The sequence below is a fragment of the Cupressus sempervirens genome, chromosome 9 (genome assembly GCF_028749045.1).
Source record: "Cupressus sempervirens isolate cs-2001-9-10 chromosome 9, ASM2874904v1, whole genome shotgun sequence".
In the NCBI taxonomy this organism is placed as follows: Eukaryota; Viridiplantae; Streptophyta; class Pinopsida; order Cupressales; family Cupressaceae; genus Cupressus; species Cupressus sempervirens.
This window is the reverse complement of record NC_143126.1, coordinates 132,812,479-132,833,247: the sequence shown is the minus strand read 5'-3', so window position 1 is coordinate 132,833,247 and position 20,769 is coordinate 132,812,479. Positions and strand designations below refer to the sequence as shown.

General features: G+C 34.4%; 1 protein-coding gene across 2 annotated transcripts in view; it reads left to right on the top strand.

Moving 5' to 3' along the window:
* Window positions 1-6,026: 6,026 nt before the first annotated feature.
* LOC149537884 (mannosyl-oligosaccharide 1,2-alpha-mannosidase MNS2-like) overlaps window positions 6,027-20,769 on the top strand; it is a 50,472-nt gene continuing 35,729 nt past the window's right edge. Inside the window, exons 1-3 of one of the 2 annotated variants that reach the window (XM_089799277.1) lie at window positions 6,027-6,552; window positions 17,772-17,819; window positions 17,998-18,192. In XM_089799277.1, coding sequence (XP_089655403.1) covers window positions 6,397-6,552; window positions 17,772-17,819; window positions 17,998-18,192 — 399 coding nt within the window. In that variant the 5' untranslated portion in view covers window positions 6,027-6,396. Of the gene's footprint in view, window positions 6,553-17,753; window positions 17,820-17,997; window positions 18,193-20,769 lie in introns of those variants that run through there. The other variant, XM_089799276.1, reaches the window with a different exon arrangement.

Here is a 20,769-nt window from a genome sequence, read left to right as displayed (position 1 = left end):
ATGAGTATAATGATACTATGTAATGCATGGAGTCTATTCTGGGAATATTATTAAGTTTGTCTGTGCATCTTCATATTTATGTCTAGGGTAAAGTTGGATCTCAAGAAAAACTTAAAAATCAGGATAAGATCTTGCATTTGGTCCTTATCAATGTAAATATCTCAAAAATTAATGAATATATCCAACATTTATTAAAAGATGTTTTGTGTTTGAATTTCCCTTGTTCTGTTGCATCTTTCAAAGTAGGGTTATTAAGATATCTTCTAATCATTGTAAATGGCTTAAAAGAAAACACAAAAATAGGAAATAAAGGCACCTACTAGTTGCTATAAATGGCAAAAAGAATTTAGATAAGATAACTAGTCTGGAATTGAAAGAATCATGAAAGAAAGTATCACTGCTAGGGAATCAAGCAAATCCCATCAATTTAAAAGCTCGAAGAAGCTTTGTTTAAAATAAATACTTTACAAATATAAACCATAGAACAAAGTAGAAATGTATAGAACAAATGCTAAACATGAATTTAATAGATTAAATATACAATTATTAGTATATAAGAGTAATACAAGATAAGAAATCATGGAGTAATAAAGGTCAAAATAACGAAAATGGTAAACAAATACATATGGTGCCTAGCTATGAGATGAACCTAATAAAGGCAGAGAGAAAAGATTAGATAAACTTCAAACTTTGAACTATCAACGAAACTAAGTATAAAAAATAATTTGGAGAGAGTAAAAGAAACAATAAAATCAAGGAAATTGCTAATCTCTAAGCTAAATGTGAAACTAAAGAGTCTAAAATATAAATTAATTTGGTTTAAACCCAAACTATGAAATACTTTCCAAAACTTCTAGATGGTTGTCTTGCAAGATTTCAAATTATCATCAACAAACTTATAAGATTCTCATGAGTGAATTAATCTATCCTAGATATGGATAGATTGACAAATAGAAGATTCTAATTTTCACTTTTATTGATTTCTAATGACTAATAATTTCAATTGAGCTATGCATGAGATAGGTTTGTTTCGACATAATTTAGATAAGCACAACATCATAAAATTGTGATTGAGAAGTAATGAAGACTCTCTTCGAAAAAGGGATGAATGATTCAACAAGAAATTCCCTTAAAGAAAATAAAAATACTTTACTAATTGTTAAAAATAAATTTGGAGCAAGAAATATGTAAATTAGGGATTGTCCCTTTTAAAATGTAATCATTTGATAGGATCGTGGTCTCAGGCAAGACTAGAAGTTTTCTTGATCCGTTCTTTCCTACCAGTGTTTATTTGGACAGAGACATTGTAACTTTTATTTCATTTTCTAATATAATACAAGGGCTTACGCCTTTTACCGAGCAAAAAAAAATTAATGATTATTAATTGAAATAAAGTATTATTAATAACTAGTTAATACAAATTGATTACAATAGTATATAACCTACAATCAATACTAATAATATAAAACATTATTTAAATTATTTTTTTAGTGTATTACAATTCGAATTGGGACAAATATGCATGTGAAAAATATAACCAATTTGCAAACTCATCACAAAATAAGTACAATTTTGTTTTGACAAAAAAATTAACTTGTTTAAAGGAGAAAGATATTGAGATGATTAAAATGTGTAATCATGAAAATAGCTAGGTCATGCGACTTTTTTTTACAAGAGAACAATAATTATACTTTTAATACTTCTAATAAGTTTTGTTAAATGTTAATCTAGAACTTTATCTAGTATTCTATTACCTTGAAGATAAAAATAAATTTTTATCTTGATGTATATCATATTATTTTATTTGATATTGCAATATGAACAAAGCTCAAATTTACAAAAAATATGGCAAGAACAGAAAATACAATATATTTCATATAGTGTCACATCTCAATTTGCACTTGCATAAATCTAACATTAGTAATAAAAAAAACTAGACAAACTATTCAAAAACTGTCTCATGTTATTGATTCATCAATTCATTGATAAATGTATTTGTGGGAATAATAGTTAGATGTTATTTCAGAAAATGGATGGAATAGATATCTAAATGGTTATGAAATATTTGTTGAAAGTGATTTCAATTATGATTATGGTTTTATGTACTGATATATTGACAAAAAATTGAGTATGAATGAGTGAAGTGAATAGGATAGAAGATGAGAACATGGTTGAGGTGAGAGGAATCATGCATGTACATATGGGAATAATGGTTGGCATAATGGGAATCATGCATGTATATATGGGTGCATTCAATTTTGTATAGAATAATTTGTAAGATGAATATTTTGTGGATTATGGACCTTATGATTGACTCGTTGATGAATTATGTACCATGATTTTTTTGAATATGGAAATTAGGTTAATGGGTACACACGTTGATTTTTATTTATCAATTGCAAAAATTAAATATAATATACATATAGGGTCCTTTTTATTTATATTTTTCAATGAGCCATTGTGATCTTATTTTTCTCTCAGTGTTGATCGACTATGATCAATAACCCTCTAAGAAGAAACCATGTAGATCCAAGTAGAGAGAGATAAGGATAAGAAAAATAGGGAGGTTGAGGAAGAAGAGAGGGTTGTGGAAAAAGAGAGGGTTAGAGAAGAAGAATGGTTGAGAAAGAACAAATTACTTGTAGAACAATGAGATGAGGAGCTCCTCCTAAATATACTCAAGAGGGTCCATCAATAGAAGGAATCAAAGAAGAACAATAAGAAAAGGAAATTGGAAAGGTGGAACCTGCAACAAAAATTGTCAGCGATCAACCAATTGAGGCAACATCTAAGGTAAAAAAAACTCTGTAAAGGATATTAAAACCCCTAAAAGGGGTTCTTCTCATTTTAGTGAGAAGAATGAGCCATCTAAGCCCCAAGAAACATTTTTATTAGTGAAGATACAAACTTTAGAAGGGAGTATTTGTCTAAAGGAGAAAAAGAAAGGGATAAACTACAACAAGAAGGAATTTAGCAAGAGAATTTGGAGGAGCCAAAAAATCAAGGTGATATAGGAAATATTAACTTTGGATTGGAACAAGAGTTACCTTATGAAGAGGAATTGCCTTATGCAAAGGAATGAGGGGTTGAGCCTACAGGACAATAGACAAATCCAGTCCTTGGTTCTGTTACACATTTATTTTACCTAGTAAAATTGGATCCAACATCTAGAAGGAAACTAGAGTACATCCTCATAGATGGTGGTGAAGATGATGAATTACAGGGTGTATTGTAGAATATTAAACTTTTGAAGGATGAGAAAAAATTGGCAAAAGCTAAAGAAGTAGAGCTTTGAAGATTTTGGAAACAAAGATTAACACCAAACACAAGAAAATGAAGGAAGTTCAAAAGGAAAGTGTTCAAGAAGAAGTTGACAGTCACCTATTCTTACCGCATTTACAATTGGCATCACAATGTGAGATTGTATTTGAAAATCATTTAGCACGAAAATTAGCAAGCCAAAGAAAAAGAGAAAATGTAGATTAATTTTTGATGCACAACTCGAGGAGAAAGAGGAAGATATAAAGAAACTAAAGGTCTCCTTAAAACACTTGAAATTTTTGGAAAATTAGTTGTAGTTGTAGAACCCCAATAGGGGATTAAACCCTTTATCTGCAAGAAAATTTCTTTGTTTCCAAATCAGTTAGTCATAGAGTAATTTCCACTTTTCTTGGTTGGACCAAGGTCATTTCTTATTTGTTTTGCTAAAGTTCCCAAATACACGCAAGATCAATTATGTGAGCAAGGTCATAGTTAAGATTGACATTACAATGTGAGACTATATTTGAAATTTATTTGGCACAAAAATCAACAAGCCAAAGAAAAAAGAGAAAATGCAATTTGATTTTGAGACACAACTTGAGGAGAAAGAAGAAGATATCAAGAAACTAAAGGTCTCCTCATAACACATGAAAAAGTTGGAAAATTAGTTGCATAGTTGTAGAATGTGAAAAAGGGCTTACACCCTTTATCTACAAGAAAAAATTCTTTGTTTCCAAATTAGTTAGTTATTAAAGTCCACTCTCCTTGGTTGAACCAAGGTCATTTATGATTTATTTTGATAAAGTTCTTTAAGACATGCAAGATCAATTATTCGAGTTCTACATACATAACTTAGTAGTACTATACAAATCAACAAAGAATCCTTTATTTTATGATGAATATATACAAAGAGCTTTAATATCTTATATAGGAAATGATAAGGAAAGAGGAGAGTTAGCAAAAACTTATAGAGGGAGAAAAAGTAGAAAATAAAAAACAAATAATTGATGAGTGAGTTGAAATGATGCACAAAGATATAGTTGGCCAATGCAAACTTCAGGATTACAGTGAAATTAAGGGCTTGATTTTGCACATGGGAAGGAAATCAAGAGTGCGTGTTAAGAGCAATGGCCTTATCTCACCCAAGCATTAAAGAAGAAAGAACCCCATTCCATTTTAGAATTGCATTACTTTGGATTCCAAGACAATCAAGTACATTCAAACATAAACAAATACCAAGAATAGATGGATTTCCTTAGAGTTTTATTTACTATTACTCCTTTACCAAGTGCTATATTGGTTGGGAGAGTATGTGGTGGAATTTTTTAAGGACAAAGAAAGATGGGAGAATATCAGATGCAATAAGGGTTTCTATATGGAATCCAAGGCAAAAGAGTCACACATGTTGTAGATTATAGGCTTGACATTCTTTATTATAATAGTTGATCCGCTTGAGCACAATCGTGGATTTATGAGGGGAAGGGGGGCGGGGATTTCAACAAGGCTGAAGCTAGTCTATGTTTGGTGTCTTTTTGCAATGTTTTAGGTTTAGTTTCATGAAATTGTAGTAAACTTATGTAAGACTTGGTTATACTTAAGTAAATTATGATGGAATAGTCATAATATAAGGGTATATAATATAGCTCCAATTCTAAGCAAAATGGCAATCAATCTTCACTAAACATGTTGTTTTGAGGTATTTCAATGTGATTGTTCATACCCTCTATTATCTGAGCTAATCTACAACCACAAAAACATAATAGGGGATAGTGGACTGATTACTACTACAAGGAAGACATGGTTAAACCTATAATTAAGGAGCCTTTGTGAGTTATGGTATTTTTGAACTCATCATTTCTATGAATGAAACATGTTGAATCATGCAACTGGTAGTGAATGTTTAGCTAAAGAAAATAGTTATATGCTAATTTAGCCACATGTCCCATGTTGCATGGTTGTGCCACATTTAACATTCCACATTTTAGTTTTGCTTTGGTGCATTTTATGTTAACAAATAAGTCAAGATCTTTAAAGATTGACAAGTGCAATGAAAGCTTTTAGAGCCATTGTTGCTAGCTACTTCGAGACTCTCTCGTATAAAAAGAAGAGAACTCTATTGAGAAAAAATGGATGATAGTTGATAAATCACAGTATTAGATTCTATTCTAGCTAGCATTGCGAGTAGGTCATTGTTGTACCTTTGTCATAGGTAATAAAAGGTGGATGATGATTTTTGTTTGAGAATAGCATAGTATGAATTCAAGGTTACAAATTTGCATTTTAATTAGTACATTTTCAATCATACTTGTTAATTAGAGTAGTTCTTCTCTCCTTTAACTCCTTTAGTGTAATACATGATTAATGTAAGTTGCAAGTTAATCTATTTTATGGTTAATGTAGGTGCAAGTAGTTAAGGTTCTCATAGTAATCCTTTTGTTAATTAGTGAATCTCAATTAATCTTGTCACACACAACCATACTGTTTACTTGCAACTAAAGCTACCCTTGAACTAGGATAAGTATATGATGCTTTAATTTACTTATTTTAGTTGAACATTGTATTTTGATAACTAGCTTGACTATACTATGTATATAGTAGAAGTTCCATCAAAGGAAAAAATATGTCCTCATTCCATAATTAAATGAACTTCCATTAGAATGAAATTACCAGATTACTTTTCTCTCAATTTTTTGGTGCTCCCCATTATTATGCATAAGAATATGCTAAAAAGTATTATAAATATAAATAAATAACAGATAAAACTTACTCAGTCAAACCATTTCATCACAAGCAAAGAAAAAAGAATAACAGTCAAATCCCAGTCAAGCCAAAATATCCCAAGTAAATAACACGGCAAAGATTCAGTCGATACATTTCCATACAAAGGGAGGTTCATCTGGTGTGAAAAGGTCGCTTTCCATTAACTCTATTCAGGTGCGCAACAGGCACGCAAATAGAGTAATGGCGGGTCGGCCGGGAAATGAAAACCCTTTGCCTGAGTTGCCAAATTCCTCATAACCGTTTTTTCTCTTATTTAAAATAAACCAGGTTACGTCAGAACATATCGGATCTGGGAAAATTAAAATCCCTTCAAATCGGGGGAAGGGTTTTTACTTTTTGAATTTTATTTTAGCAATGGTGCGCCATCGATCGTCATCTTCGAGCAGATGGCGGATATTACATCCCTCGTATTATTTGAAAAGACCGCGCAGATTGGCTCTCCTCGCCATTGCCTTCGTCTGCGCAACCTTCCTGGTTTGGGATCGCCAAACCCTCGCCAGAGAACATGAGGTATACATCAATTACTACAGCATGAGAAATGCTAGCTTTTATATTATTTTTGAGATGTAATCGAAGCATCGTAGTGTAAGTAAAATAATCTTTATTCTATATTTGCGTTGACGGATGGCCTCGCAATCTTCAGATTCTTTCTAGTTGAACTCCAGTGAGGGAAGTAGCCAATCGTGAATAAGGAAAGTATAATACTGAATCCTAAAAATGCTAGAATAATGACTCAATAAACATGAAGATTTAATCACGAATTGTAAATTTTGATTATTACGTGGTTCTCACTGTTTAAAATAAAGCTTATCGTCGCAATCCTATGTTTTAAAGGTTTGTGAATGACCTTAATAATAATTTAGATATACTTCTGTATTCGCTTCTGGGTGTGATTGTGTATGTTTTTTAACATCAATGTTTCGGATCATACTCTATGATCCGATGGATCATAGAGTATGATCCGAAACATTGATGTTAAAAAACATACACAATCACACCCAGAAGCGAATACAGAATTTTATGGATTGTGGAAATCTGTTACAATTAATTTAGATATAACTTTGAGGCGTTTTCGGCCTCCAAGGGATCTTCATAGGGGAGGGTGGTCCCTGAACCACAAATCCAGTGACTTTTAGTTTCAGGCATTTTTAATGACATATCTAAAATACTAAAATTGTGAGTTCCCGTCTCCTGTGGTTTGCTTTTTATGCTTGTGGTGGATTTGTGAGTAAGTAAAATGATCCAAAGGATCTTTTACTGTAGGAAAAGTTTAGGCTTTGGAGGAAAATGGTGCTGGAAAAAATGTGTAATATTTCAAATCAAATGATAGCTCTTCACATTTCTCATCTATTGCTATAGATTCGGATTTACATGTAAAACATTCCTGGTTAAGCTCTTTAAAACCACATCAGATGAGGATGCCTTACTAAAAACCAGTTCCTTGCATATTATTGTGGACTTTTCCTTAATATTGCCCCGTTCTATGACAAATGTAAACCTCTGTTCGGATAAGCTACTGTAAGTCGGTGCCTTTGGAGTTGATTATGGTTTGGTCTTTTGGTACAGATATGCATGTATAAGTAAAAAATTGTAAAATTAATTTCCTACAGCTTTGTAGGTCAGCCAGATTTTCACTGTTTGATGTCATGATAAAGTTAAATGAAGGTCAGTGCTGCACGGAAGACCCCAAATTTGATCTTTTGTTTTATTTTTCACACGTGCAGTGGCTAGGATTCAATTCCCTTCACTAAGTGATGTTGTTATAGAATATCAGGCAAGCTTAAATCTCATCCTTTGAATATTTCAAATGAAATGAGGTGCATCCACAAAGGGCACAATTTGGTCATTCGGCTTGAGTTTCAAATACAAGGTAAATGGTCCTAATTCAATTCCTTATGTTAGTGGGTTATATGCCAGAAAAGCTTTTACACTGTGTCATACTTTCCGAAATGATTTGCAACAGCCAAGAACAGTGCCAAAACAGCCTCATAGCCAAGGATCATTACACCATGTGTCAATATTGATCAACAGCATGGAGATTTGTGGCTAGACAAATGATCTTAAATGAGGAAGAATTCTCGACAGAAGATTTCAATGGCCAGCTGACAGGAAAAAGATCTCCATGCTTATGTAGAGTGAGCAACAATGAGAGAAGATCAACAATTGAGCAATATAGGAAAAAGTCTGCCCATGGAAGTCAAGTGTCATTCCGACGGCCACCACCAAAAAGGAATGTGAGGAATAACAAGCCACATAAAATCAGAGGACATGTGCTATATAGCATTGTGTAAATCTGTCCATGGCAAGTGCACTGCTGAAGGCAACTACAATCAATTTGTCAGATTGATCCATGCCACCAAGTTATAAAATAAATGCATCTTTAATAGCTGATGGAAAATAGTTTAAAATGTACTTAATTTGTCCAATCGGCATAAAGTAATTCACATTTATAACAAAAACAGCTCTTAATAGTTAATATATATCTTGTTGCAGCCAAATATAAAAAATTAGACATTTATACGGTCCTTTTATAGCAGAATAATGCACAGTCATGTATCAGCTTCTAAGATCAGTTTTCAAACAACCAGTTTACTTACCCTTCCAGATTTGGATGCCTTTGCACCAAATATTCAATCAATTTGGAGAAAAAAATAGTTTTTATCCTATTGTATTATTTCCATCATCTTTGGTTATCATTCCTCGCTGCCGCTGTATCATAGGATAGGATAAAATATGAGAATGATGAATGTTTTCTTGTTATCAGCTAGGCCTTTATGTAAGAGAACAAATGATCATGCAATTATATGTGACTGGTTGTGAATTTGAAGCTGGGCATGAGATAACTTACCAGGTGACGGAAACAACACAGGGTAATAGTAGGATTAGACAAAAGGAAGGGGACAAATAGACAATCAGTCAATCATTTCTGGCCACTTTGATTTTAATTTTGATGTAACTTTATAAACACAACTTTGCTTAGATTTGTGTTGATTTGCATGATGTTGGTGTTTCTTGCATAGAGTAGGCGATACCTATTCCACTTGGCTAGTTTTTGCTTTTCTGCATCATTTTATTGTGTTTGATTGTCCAGAGGATGCAATTTTCTGTTAGTCTTTTGGAATAGGCTGTGCAGTGTGTAGAATTTATAATGAGTTCATGATAAGTTATGATCTACTAGGATGGATTTGCTAGCTCTGAAGCATGCGTAAGCTCAGATTGCAGTGGATAAATTCACAGTTTTTCTCTTGCAAACCATTGAATGATAGAACTCTGGTGGCTCTTCGAGAAGGCACATGCTTAGGGCATGGATTTGCAATTCTAATGCTGTAAAAGTCCTAAGTTGCCGATTCAGGTTTGAGTTCGAGTTCGTGGGTTTGGGCAATTTTTTTTCCCATTTGGGTTTGTAGGTGGGCTCATGAGTGTGTGTGTATGTGTGTATATATATGTAAAAAAAGTGAAACATGCATAATTGCAAAACTAAGTCATTTCATAGTATGAATATGCGTTGCTTGATCATTGATGAATGCCAAATGTCAAAGATAAACATTAAATACTCACTCATTAATCTATGTTAATTATTGTAAAGCAAATCATACATTGAATTACGAAGTTGCAAAATAAAATTTCAAAACATAGACTAGTTCATGAAATAATAAAGTTTGAAACATAATGATGAATGAATCAATGACAAATGTTTAATAGTTTATGAATGATCATAGTATCAAATGCTCTTCAAGGGTCAAATGGGTCATCAGAAAATGAGGGATCAACGGCTTCATCCCCGGCTGCAACTATATCTAAATCCTCATCACTGGAACCTAAACGGGTTCCACTAGACCCAATGCTGCTATATCCTCCTCCTAGTCTTCAACATTTAGCAATGTAACTCTAGCTAGATCCTGGACGGTCATATCCAAGTCAATAGACTTGAGTAATACATTCCACAACTTCTCTAGCCCCTTCTTGTATTTTGGATCCTTGTGTGACATGAGGCGCTGTGAAAATATTCCAAGTTCTCTTCTTTCTTGGAACCCAATTGGTTATGCTTCACTAGAGTGGGTAAATGAGTTTGTACTCTAATTCCGCTTAGTAGCAGAAGAGCTTGCAACCTAGAGAGACCACCAACAAAATTTTAAAAAATTAGAAATTGTAAATTGTAACACAGTAGTAATTTAAGAGTGCTAATTCTACAAGCTAAGTGGCCTTAAAAAAAGAAAAAAAGAAAACTTAAATACTTAGTTGTGACAGGATCTTAATGGCAAGAGGTTTGAGGTACATATAATCTTGCCCATGTATGTACCACCATCCAATGGCATCCAATCTACTTTGGTCATTGATTGCATCAAAGTCTACATTTTTTCCTAAGACAAACTCGGCAAACTCTCTCCTAACATTCGATTTCACCTCAGGATCGCTAAAGAGCCTGCTCAGTGCCTTCTTACACCCACTAGCAACCACCTCAAGATCTCTGTATAGTGGCATTATACTAGGAATAGCAATTATCTCACTGCTATAATACCTGGGAGAAAGTGCACATGTCAGGAGGTGTAAAGGTGTAGTCATCTTGTTCCAACGATGTAGAACAATTGACTTCACCTTTTTGTACAAGGTGTCCTTAGGATCTCGCTCTCCTATGAATGACCTGGGATGTCAAATGATGTTCATGTTAGTTATCTTCATGTAGTGTTAATTAAAACAAAAAATCAAAATTTCTTGATAAACAAGGATAAAGTATTGTATAAAAAATTAAACTTATCGTTTTCACTCTCTCTAGCATGGAGTCCATGGCATCATAGATGTCCCTCAAACAAGGTTCATTAGTGTCGGCAAACCAAAGCATTAACATGATGGGCTTGGTTCATTCTAATACATAATCCACCCGACTTCACCAATCATCATCCAAGAGCATTGCCTTTACCTTTTAAGCCTTTTTTTGTATTGGTTTGCTTCCATACACCCCATTGGTTGCTAATAACCATTTGGGACAATGCATCGTTCACGCTCACAAGTTGTCTAAGGATGTTTGTGTGTGAAACCATTTTTAACAACCTATTACTATGTTAATTGTAAGTTAATAACACATTTCAAATATTAAATAACACAAAAAATTCAATTATGTAAAATATGACACAAAATGATAAGTGAAACTAAATAATGACTAAAATTTACCTTCAATAATTCCACGTGGGAGAAAGTTCATTAAATTTCTTGTGACATATGGTGGTTTGTCGCAAAGATTTGGGTCTCCTCACGCTCCCCATATGCTTTTCTCACCCATTCAATTGGGGTGCCAATTGCTTTCATCACCAAGTTCAAGGAGTGAACGATGCATGGTGTCCAAAAGATATGATCATATCGTGCTTCTACCAAATCATATTCAACCATACAAACTTTAGCATTGTCCGTTATTACTTGGACAACATTGTCATCTCCCACGGACTCTATGGATTCAATGAGATTTCAGGCAATAAAATCTGCATCCTTTATCTACCTTCACAATCAACTACCTTAAAAAATATTGCCCCCTTGGGGGAGATCGTAATTGCATTTATTAATGGACGGTTTTCGTAATCTTTCCATCCAACAAAGAGAATACTCACCCCTCTTTGGACCCAAGAATCTCTTATTGGTTTGAGGAGGGTTTCTACATTCTTTCTCTCACTACGCGATAAGGTGTTTCTCACCTTTTCATATCTGGGGCCTTGGTAACCATGAGGTGCTTCATTTATTGCTTCCACCATCTCTCTTCAAGAACGGTGATCTCACTCGATTGAACGGAAGACCATTCACAAAGAGGCAATGCCCAACCTTTACATCAACAATATCTCTCAATTCATTTTGAAATGCCCTATCTAATGGACCTCTCTTGTGGGCGGTGGCTTGGGGCATCTTTACTTCTTCGTCATCCATAGAAGGGGTAGGTAGGAAGTGATGTTGTCTAGTGGTTGTTTGAGAGGGTGGTGTTGGTAGTATGTGCTTTGAACTTTCTTGTTTCCCCCTTGACACTTACCTATCAGCATCTTGTTCTTTTAACATGGCTGCTATTTGAGCAGCCAACAACCCCTTCTTATCTCCTTTTGAGCCCTCAAACATGCTGATCCCTTCACCCCGAAGGCCTACTAAATGATGTTTAACTCAGTAATATGAGCTTTTATATTGGGTTTTGCAAAAATTGCATTTCCATATATACCCCCCCACCCCCCCCACATTGTTCAATTCTTGTTGTATACTTCCACAAAGGAGAACTTTTATCAATTTAAAATCTTTGGGATCCGTCCCCACCTACTGAACTCTGACTATTGATTCTTGCAATTTATAACAGAAAAAGTATATTTCAAAACCTATACAAAACTTGATAAATTTTAGAACAATAAAAAAGCTTAAAACAAACTATCAAAGAAGCAAAAGGAAGGATCAAATGCATACCTAGAACACTCAACATTGATTATTGGAAGGATTTGAGACTCCACAAACAATCTCTACAACCTCCTCTTCAAATTTGCGAAATGGGCACACCAAAATGAGAGATTGGATTAGTTAAATGGTTTTTATTAAGCTCCTTTTAGGGATGCAAGAAAAAATATTAAAGAATTCATTGTTATTAGTGTGTTTTGTTACTTTATGGACCCCACTGCCGCGGGTCCACCTGGATTCCCCTGTGGCAGGTGTCAGGGCAGGGTCTGGATTTTGGATTGTGGGTCTGCCCGGGACAGTCTGAAATCCAGACCCTGACCAGACCCGCAGCGGACCTGTGCTAAAATCCAGACCCGGATCCAGGCTCTAAGGTCCGAACCTGGTATCCCAGTGTAAAACTGCTTGCATACTTTGTGGTGCATGACAAGGAGTACTAATGCATGTTTGTTTCAATCAAATCATCTATTTTGGAAGATATGTTCTTAGGCTTGTAGGTGTGTGCTAGTCTGTATACTTTTATTTTTTAAGAATTAAAATCTAAATCAATCGCTTTTGTCCTTGTTTTTTGTGCACCCACAGCATAAACTCTCAAAATTTTCTTCCTCATCTATCTTGGGCACACCTTTTTTCTACCATGTGATTTTTGAATGTGAAAATGTGTCTCAAAGAGCAGGACATGTGCCAGTTAATGCAAAAACGTTTTTTTGTCATCACAGGATTTATCTTTCATCTCACACAATCAATGGTATAATTGCAATATTAAGCAAATTTACCTGACCTCTCACTGACTGTTGTGCACTTGTTTGCTCTCATGGACACTTTCTCAACTTCACAAATGCTTCGCCTCTCAATACAGCCATGCTGTTTGTAGTTTTCTTGCTTGGAAATTTCATTCTTCTTCATTCATGGTGAATGCACTTGACAATCCTGTTTCCAAAGATCCAAACAAAAGGACACATGCAAACAACAGTGTTGTGAAACCTGATTTATGCTTGAGAATATGGAAACAAATGACAAAAGATTTAGCCAAGGGCCAAAATAAGTCAATACACAAATTTCATATGGGTACAAGTTACAACAAACAGCGAGTGGGAGCAAGGATATTTGTTTGTGCGTAACATTAACGCATTTTAGCATGCTAAGTTTATCTTATGCTAGGTAGCTTAGATTAGATTATTTCCAGTGTGCAAATAAATTCGTAAATGTGGATAATTCATAATATCCATATCATTTAGTAGAACTACAAGTCAATCCTAGTTAGCTTCATAGCTCACTCTTTAATTAAAGTTAATGTCAAAATAGACACCGGAACAAAGCAATCTCATCTGTGTCAACTCTCAACCACTTTCAATTGGTACGAGTTACAACAAACAGTGAGTGGGAGCAAGGTTATTTGTTTGTGCAGAACATTAATGCATTTTAGTATGCTAAGTTTACCTTATGTTAGGTAGCTAAGATTAGATTATTTCCGGTGTGCAAATAATTAATTTGTTAATGTGGATAATTCATAATATCCACCTCATTTAGTAGAACTACAAGTCAATCCTAGTTAGCTTCATAGCTCACTCTTTAAGTAAAGTTAATGTTAAAATAGACACCTGGACAAAACAATCTCATCTGTGTTAACTCTCAACTACTTTCAATCAATGGGCTGAATTCCTCAATCATAGCTGGTCAGAATTTCTTGCTCTTGGCCTTACCAAAGCACATATGTAATCCAATATTCCTTTTTTATGATGATATAGATGTGGGTTTAATAGGGCCACTCTGAAAGAAAATGTGACTACAATATAGCTGGAAGACAAAGAAATTATAGAGAGAGATAAAGATAAAAGATACCTGAATATTACAAACAAAACAAGAAGAAAACAGGAGTAACTGAAAATAAAAGGAGCTGGAGCCACATCTGGTTCTATAAACTCACATGGAGAAGTATAAGGGATTGAGAAAGGGTTGGAAGAGTAAACAAACTGGAAATATGCAGATTGTTATCATGCAGTATCACTGTCAGATCATCCATTACTATGGCCTAGTTGAAAGATCCCAAAAGGATCCTTTCATTGAACCTTTGTAAATTTTAATTAAAATAATAGATTTTCCTGTGCTTTCTTTGTGGTCTTAGAGAATTAGACAGAAGATGTAAATTTTAATTAAAATAATAGATTTTCCCGTGCTTTCCTTGTGGTCTTAGAGAATTAGACAGAAGTTGCAGAAAGATTGTTTCTTCTTTTTTGTATTTTTTCCAGATATAAGTAAAACAATAATTAACAATAGCAGTAAATAATATAATATTCAGTCAACCGGGATAGCTACAAATCGTACCAGGCAAGATATGTAATCAGTGTGCCAGCAAAGGTGTTTACAAACAAAGAACGATGATGCTAGTTGCAAGAATGGACCAGCCACACACCAAAAGGGCAGATACGGCTGATGCAAGGCAACCAACAAATCACGTGCCAGCTGAAAGGTAGCCGTACGGCTGCTATAGTCACGCCAAGGCAGCAGGAAGATCCAAACGTGCCAAACAAAACCCTCAACGTGCAATGCACAAGCACCCCCAAACATTGAACTTATCAATCTTTGTCAACTGCTGAAACAATACTGTAGAATGCTGCTGAAACCATCTATAGAGGGTTGCGTCCCAATAGCCAGCTCTAGGGTTTGCGTCCCAGTCCTCTAGAATCGCTCCTCAGATAAGATAAGATAAAAATATTAATGTCCAACAAAAGACCACCAAAAGGTCTATGGGACTGAAAGATTACAATGAGACAGCTGATAACAACAGGGGCACCAAATGGTGTTCGAAAAAAAGCGTACAACCATAACAAAAAAAAGAAGAGAGAGAGAGAGAGAGGTGCAAAGAGAGGCCAAGACAATGACAAGGAGTCTTTTCTTGGCAAAAAGAAATTAGTCACAGAAGGATGTGGCTGCAAATGGATAGGAGCTCTGTCTATCTCTGTGAACTCAATAATTCATAATATCCACCTCTTTTTGCTTTCAGAGAAAAATCACAAATATCAAGAATGAAGATGTAAAAGATAATGAAAGAATGAGCCAGCATATCCTTTTATCTCCCTCTCAAAGCCAGTCGAACCCTAAAGGGAGAATATGCCTTTCCCTTTATTATAAAATGGCATCTTCTCAAGTAAAAGGCCTTTATGTATAGGAAAAACACCCCTTTCCTCAAATAACATAACTCTAGGTGCTGAAGGTCTTCGGATGATGAAAATAAGTTATAATAATTCAAAACCTTTCCAACGAGCTATAACACATAGCCCTGACCAGATGAAGCCGAAATGCCCTTATTACTCCAATTAGCTATATAAATAGCTTTATTTTAATTCATTTAAATGCAAACTTAGAAAATATTTAAAATATTTCCTTTTATTCAATTAGAGAGCTAAATCCAACTGGAAAGCCACACCAACCAAATAATCAGTGAAAGGGTCTTGTCACTTGCCTGTGACTGATGTCAGGCAATGTGGGCCAACTGGCAGTCCCATCCCTAAAAGCTAGGGATGCTTCTAGAAACTAGGGACTATACCCTGTCACCCTAAAACTAAAACTGTATACTGGTCCCGAGGAGCCTCAAATCTGATCACAGTCACAACTTCCTAAAATTTAGGAAAATCCCTAAAATTAATGAACTGCTCCAACTGGGTCCCAAACTGACTGTAGAACCAACTCTGGTCACTGAATATCTAGTATGAGTCTTTATCCACCATTGCTAGCCTACGAGACTCCAATAATAGACGAACTCTCATGACTCTGCTAGTCAGAGTAGAAAGGGAACATGGCACTAATCCATACAAACTGTTTCCACAGTTGCCGTTTGGTGATCAGCATAATCATGCCCATCCTCAATGACAATAACATAATGCTATTGATCATCCAGATCCAGAGAGGGACCAGAAAATCTACTACCAGAACTACTTGATCCATTCCTTCATAAAAATAAGCATTAGACACTGCTTGTAGTGATGCCATATCTCTGCGGCTTTTCCACTGTAATTACACAGCTTACCATGACTTAAACAAAGAAACCGTATGAGAATGGCAACTTACAAAGTACAGGATAGAATTAAAGTCACCAATTGTGCTTTTACAGAGCAGATAAGTGACCGACATGAGTGTGCTTGCTAGTTCAGTTGCAGTTATAAAAAAACATGTGCTGCTCTGCTGTCTGCCAAATTAAATACACATGTGCTGAGACTTGAATATATTATATTTCATTTGAAGGTGAATGGAAATAAGAATGTGGCTATGGTTGAACAAGGAAATAGTCATTTGAGATGATACTAACTGAATACCATTTGCCGCAATCATAGGTGGGCTTGTTCATAAACAGAAACTGATCAATACTAAAATTTTCTAATCGTTCTGCCAGCTTGTTCTTTTCCTGGTAGCAATGCTTAAAAACCACATCCTATAATTTGTTAGTAATTCTTTTTATTTATTTGATAATACTTTTAGGGTTTCAATGATTAATCTTACAGTTCTTACCATCCAAGCATCTGTTAATGATGATAATAGAACTGCCCCAATCTTCTGCTGTGCACATTGGATTCATTTGCTTTTGTTTATGGCTTTCAAAAGTACAGTTGCTTCAGCTTCATTATTGGATTTGACATGAAAAGATATGGCCACCTTTAGCAAAGCTGCTGCTATCCAAACTTTACGCTGCGCCAGCATGTGCAGGTCCAGGATGATCTCTAGCAGTACCATTTAAGTTTTGTTTGAAGAAACCTGATGTTGGGTGCAATTGCGTAGTCTTTATGCAAATATTTATTTTATCCATTACCCCATCAAGAGGCAGACATTTAATAGAATGTCAAGGCGAGAATCATCTAATATTAGAAGCATTGTTATTCTTACAATTGTTTCTGTCATAATTTTAAATTGGAAAGAGTATGTTTTGCGTGGTTTTCATGTAGACTTTTTCTTTTATTGAAGACTCTTGTGTTTTGGAATCCATTATTAGGACTCATGTTTTATATCTCTGGCAACAATCTTATATTGTGCATTTCATTGAATTTTATCATCTATTAGTATATCTATAAGTTTATTGAAACCATTTATTTATACAGTACTGGTTTGCTTGATTTGATTATTATTCTGATGAAATCTTATTTGTCTGGGTATCGAGTAATGCTGCAATTGGATCAATCATGTTCTTGAATTCAACAAGCTCAACTTTCAAAATTGAAACAAAACTTTAAAACAGCATGGGTTCATTAATTTACTTGGACTTGCTTTGACAACTGAATTTCTTTTTTCTAGGTGGAAATGACCAACATTTCATCTTATTTTTCCAGGCTGATATATCCAAATTGATTGAAGAAAATGCTCAACTACAGAATCAGGTAAGTTGACCACAGTTAACATTCAAATATTTGTAAAAGATTTTGAATTTCCCAGTGTAAGTCAATCCATGGAACATTCAATATTATGCAATATAAATCAGTTTTTAATTTGCTTGCAATATACCTTTTAATTTTTTGAAATGTCACATTGATAGAAAGAACAATGTAACTCCTGCAGTTAAGAGATTTAATAAAATATGCTGAGGATTCCGGCAAGAAAATTAGTTTTCCAAAGAAACAGGAGGAAAACATGCAACGGAAGGTGCCTTATAATGATGCTGTTAATATGGAAAGACAAATTAAAGTGAAGGAAGCTATGCTGCATGCGTGGACCTCATATGAGAAGTATGCGTGGGGTTTTGATGAATTGCAGGTTTTCCTTAGCCTCTTTTCTTTAATAAGATAATGGCTTCAGGAGGAAATGTTGTTCGTTATTTCATCAAAGTTTTTAGGATAGTTTTGTTTGTATGTTTGTGAGAGGGTAGTTGTATTTTAATTGTTTTTATTTGAATTTTATCTTTCTGTGATGCATTTTGTTTTTGAATAAAGAATACGTCAACTTCAGAAAGCATATTATAAATCCACCAAAACGAGCCTTTTATTTATCTATCTTGACAAAAACATTTACATCATTACAGTAGTAGTAATAATAGTCTTTCAATGGAAAATCACAACTTTTCTGGGTGGTACCTTTCCTATCGATTCATTATAAGCGGCGTATATTTTTTTACCGTAGAGTGTTTTGGCTGCAAGAATTGCACGGATTACATGCATTGCAAATGCAAGCTACTATGTATAAAGTACATTTATTTAGAACATTGTTGAGTAGGTTAAATGCCTATTGTTTTTTATAATAAGTTTTATCTGACTAGTTATGAATATTGAATTGTTTACCAGATTCTGGTTAAGTATTCGTTGGTCAACGGTTTTATTTTTCTTGTTAACTGTCAGGTCCCCTAAATAGATTTTGCGTAGTGTTTTGTTTCTGGATTTGACTGTGTAGGATTTGTTTGATCAAATGTTGGTAATGATAACTTATAAAAACTTGTTGATATTCATTCTCTTGGTTGGAGTGAAGGTAAGGTTCTATTCGTGACCTGTCTTTGCCTTTCTTCATATTCATATAATTTGTGAGGGACATTGCATCTTGAAACTCATGAGGGAGTTTTCTATAATCTTCATAATGGTGATATTGTCTTCTACTAAATTTTGTGCTTCTTTATTTTTCTTCCCATTGAATGAAAGTATGATGAAGTCTATCAACCAACCGAGTCTTGTTTCCTTGCGTGTAACTTTTCTGCTTATTATGATAATTCTTATTGTTATTGGTTCCAGAAGAACTTACCTCTTTATTTTTCTTGTTGGAATTATTCTGTATTTTCTGGCTGTTATGCTCATATGTAACATATGCTCAATCGTATGTAACAGAATGCCAATTGTTTATGAATCTTATTTGCATAATCTCAGTTGTCATTCTCTCTATCCGCTATGGATATTTCTTGTGCAACAAACTCCAAAGGAGTATTTGTCACTTGTCCTTGTAAAATTGCTCTCGATAATATCTGATAGCTATGTAACTAAATTGCATAGGAAGGAAATCTCTCAGGCTGGCAAGATCCCAGCTGTGATATCATTTGTCATATCCTGCTTAATTTGTTTAATTTTTTTTCCTAAATCTAATAAATCTTTTCTGACAATGATAGTTGACAAATAATTACAAATCTGAAATCAACCCAGAAATTGTTTATTTAACAGTTTATTGTCAGATTTAGATAAATACTTAGAATATATTTAAAAAAGATTGAACTTATCGTTTGTATGCTGCTGATAGTTTGCCTCAGATCTGCAGCATTCTATATTCATTGAAATGCCTTCAAATTGTCTTCAAAATCAGCCTCAATAAAGTTTGTTTGTTCTCCACTTCCTAACAGTTTTCATACTCAGCTTGTTTGAACTTTGAACCACAGTCCATGCTCCAGCTGGAGTGATAATGAGGAATAACATGTATTCTTAATGATGTCTCTGCTTCTCGCATGGTCTTTGTTCAATAGATTCTTCCTCCAACAGTCATGACTTCCTGATTGCCCCTTGGTTTGTGAACTTCAATAGCTCAATTTTTTCAATATCAATTAATACAGACATGATTGGTTGCACATCTGTTAGTGTATCATTATGTTCTTTTATTATTGATTGCAGCTTTAATCCTCTTAACCCCACAATTTGAGATTCTATGGTTTCCTTATTTTAATCCATAGCTGCATGAAGATCCCTCTTTGGAGTATTTGCTATTCTATTTCTCAGATATTTGGTAATTGTCTTGATTTTTCCGAAAATGGTCATCTGCATCTGTAGTTAGAACTTAGAAGATATATTGTCTAGTTAACATGCCTCAGTGGAGATATTTCAACTGCTTGATGTCTCACAACATCAGAAGAATCAATCTTCTTTAAATGATGTTTATAAAATCCATGGAGAACATTGTTGCTGTGTTTAATTTGGGTTATAGTATATAGGCGGGGGCACTCTAAGGAAATGGAACTCTTCTAAGGTGCTACTTGAGCCTACTTCTGCCTTGTTTCAACACCTTTTGTCCTTTTCTCTCATAATTGAATAGGGAACTCACTCTAAAGTTTTTGAAGGAAGTGGCAGAAAAAAACTAAGTAAATTCTTCTTGAAATAAATCTTCTCTTAACAAAAAGAAATATATGGAAACCGGACCTGCTAAACTAGACAGAAAAACTCTGGTTCAGTAATTATCCTGTTACAGAAAAACCCTAGTTAAAGTTCAAACCATCACCCAATCATCCATAACTACATAACAATCTGTGACTTGTACAATAATTTTATTTGGGAAGCTTGCAGCATCATAAGGAGTGAGGGCACTAAAAATCATTATTTCTTCCTTTTTGCCAGATTACATTCCCTATGAATACCATCAAAGCTGATTTTA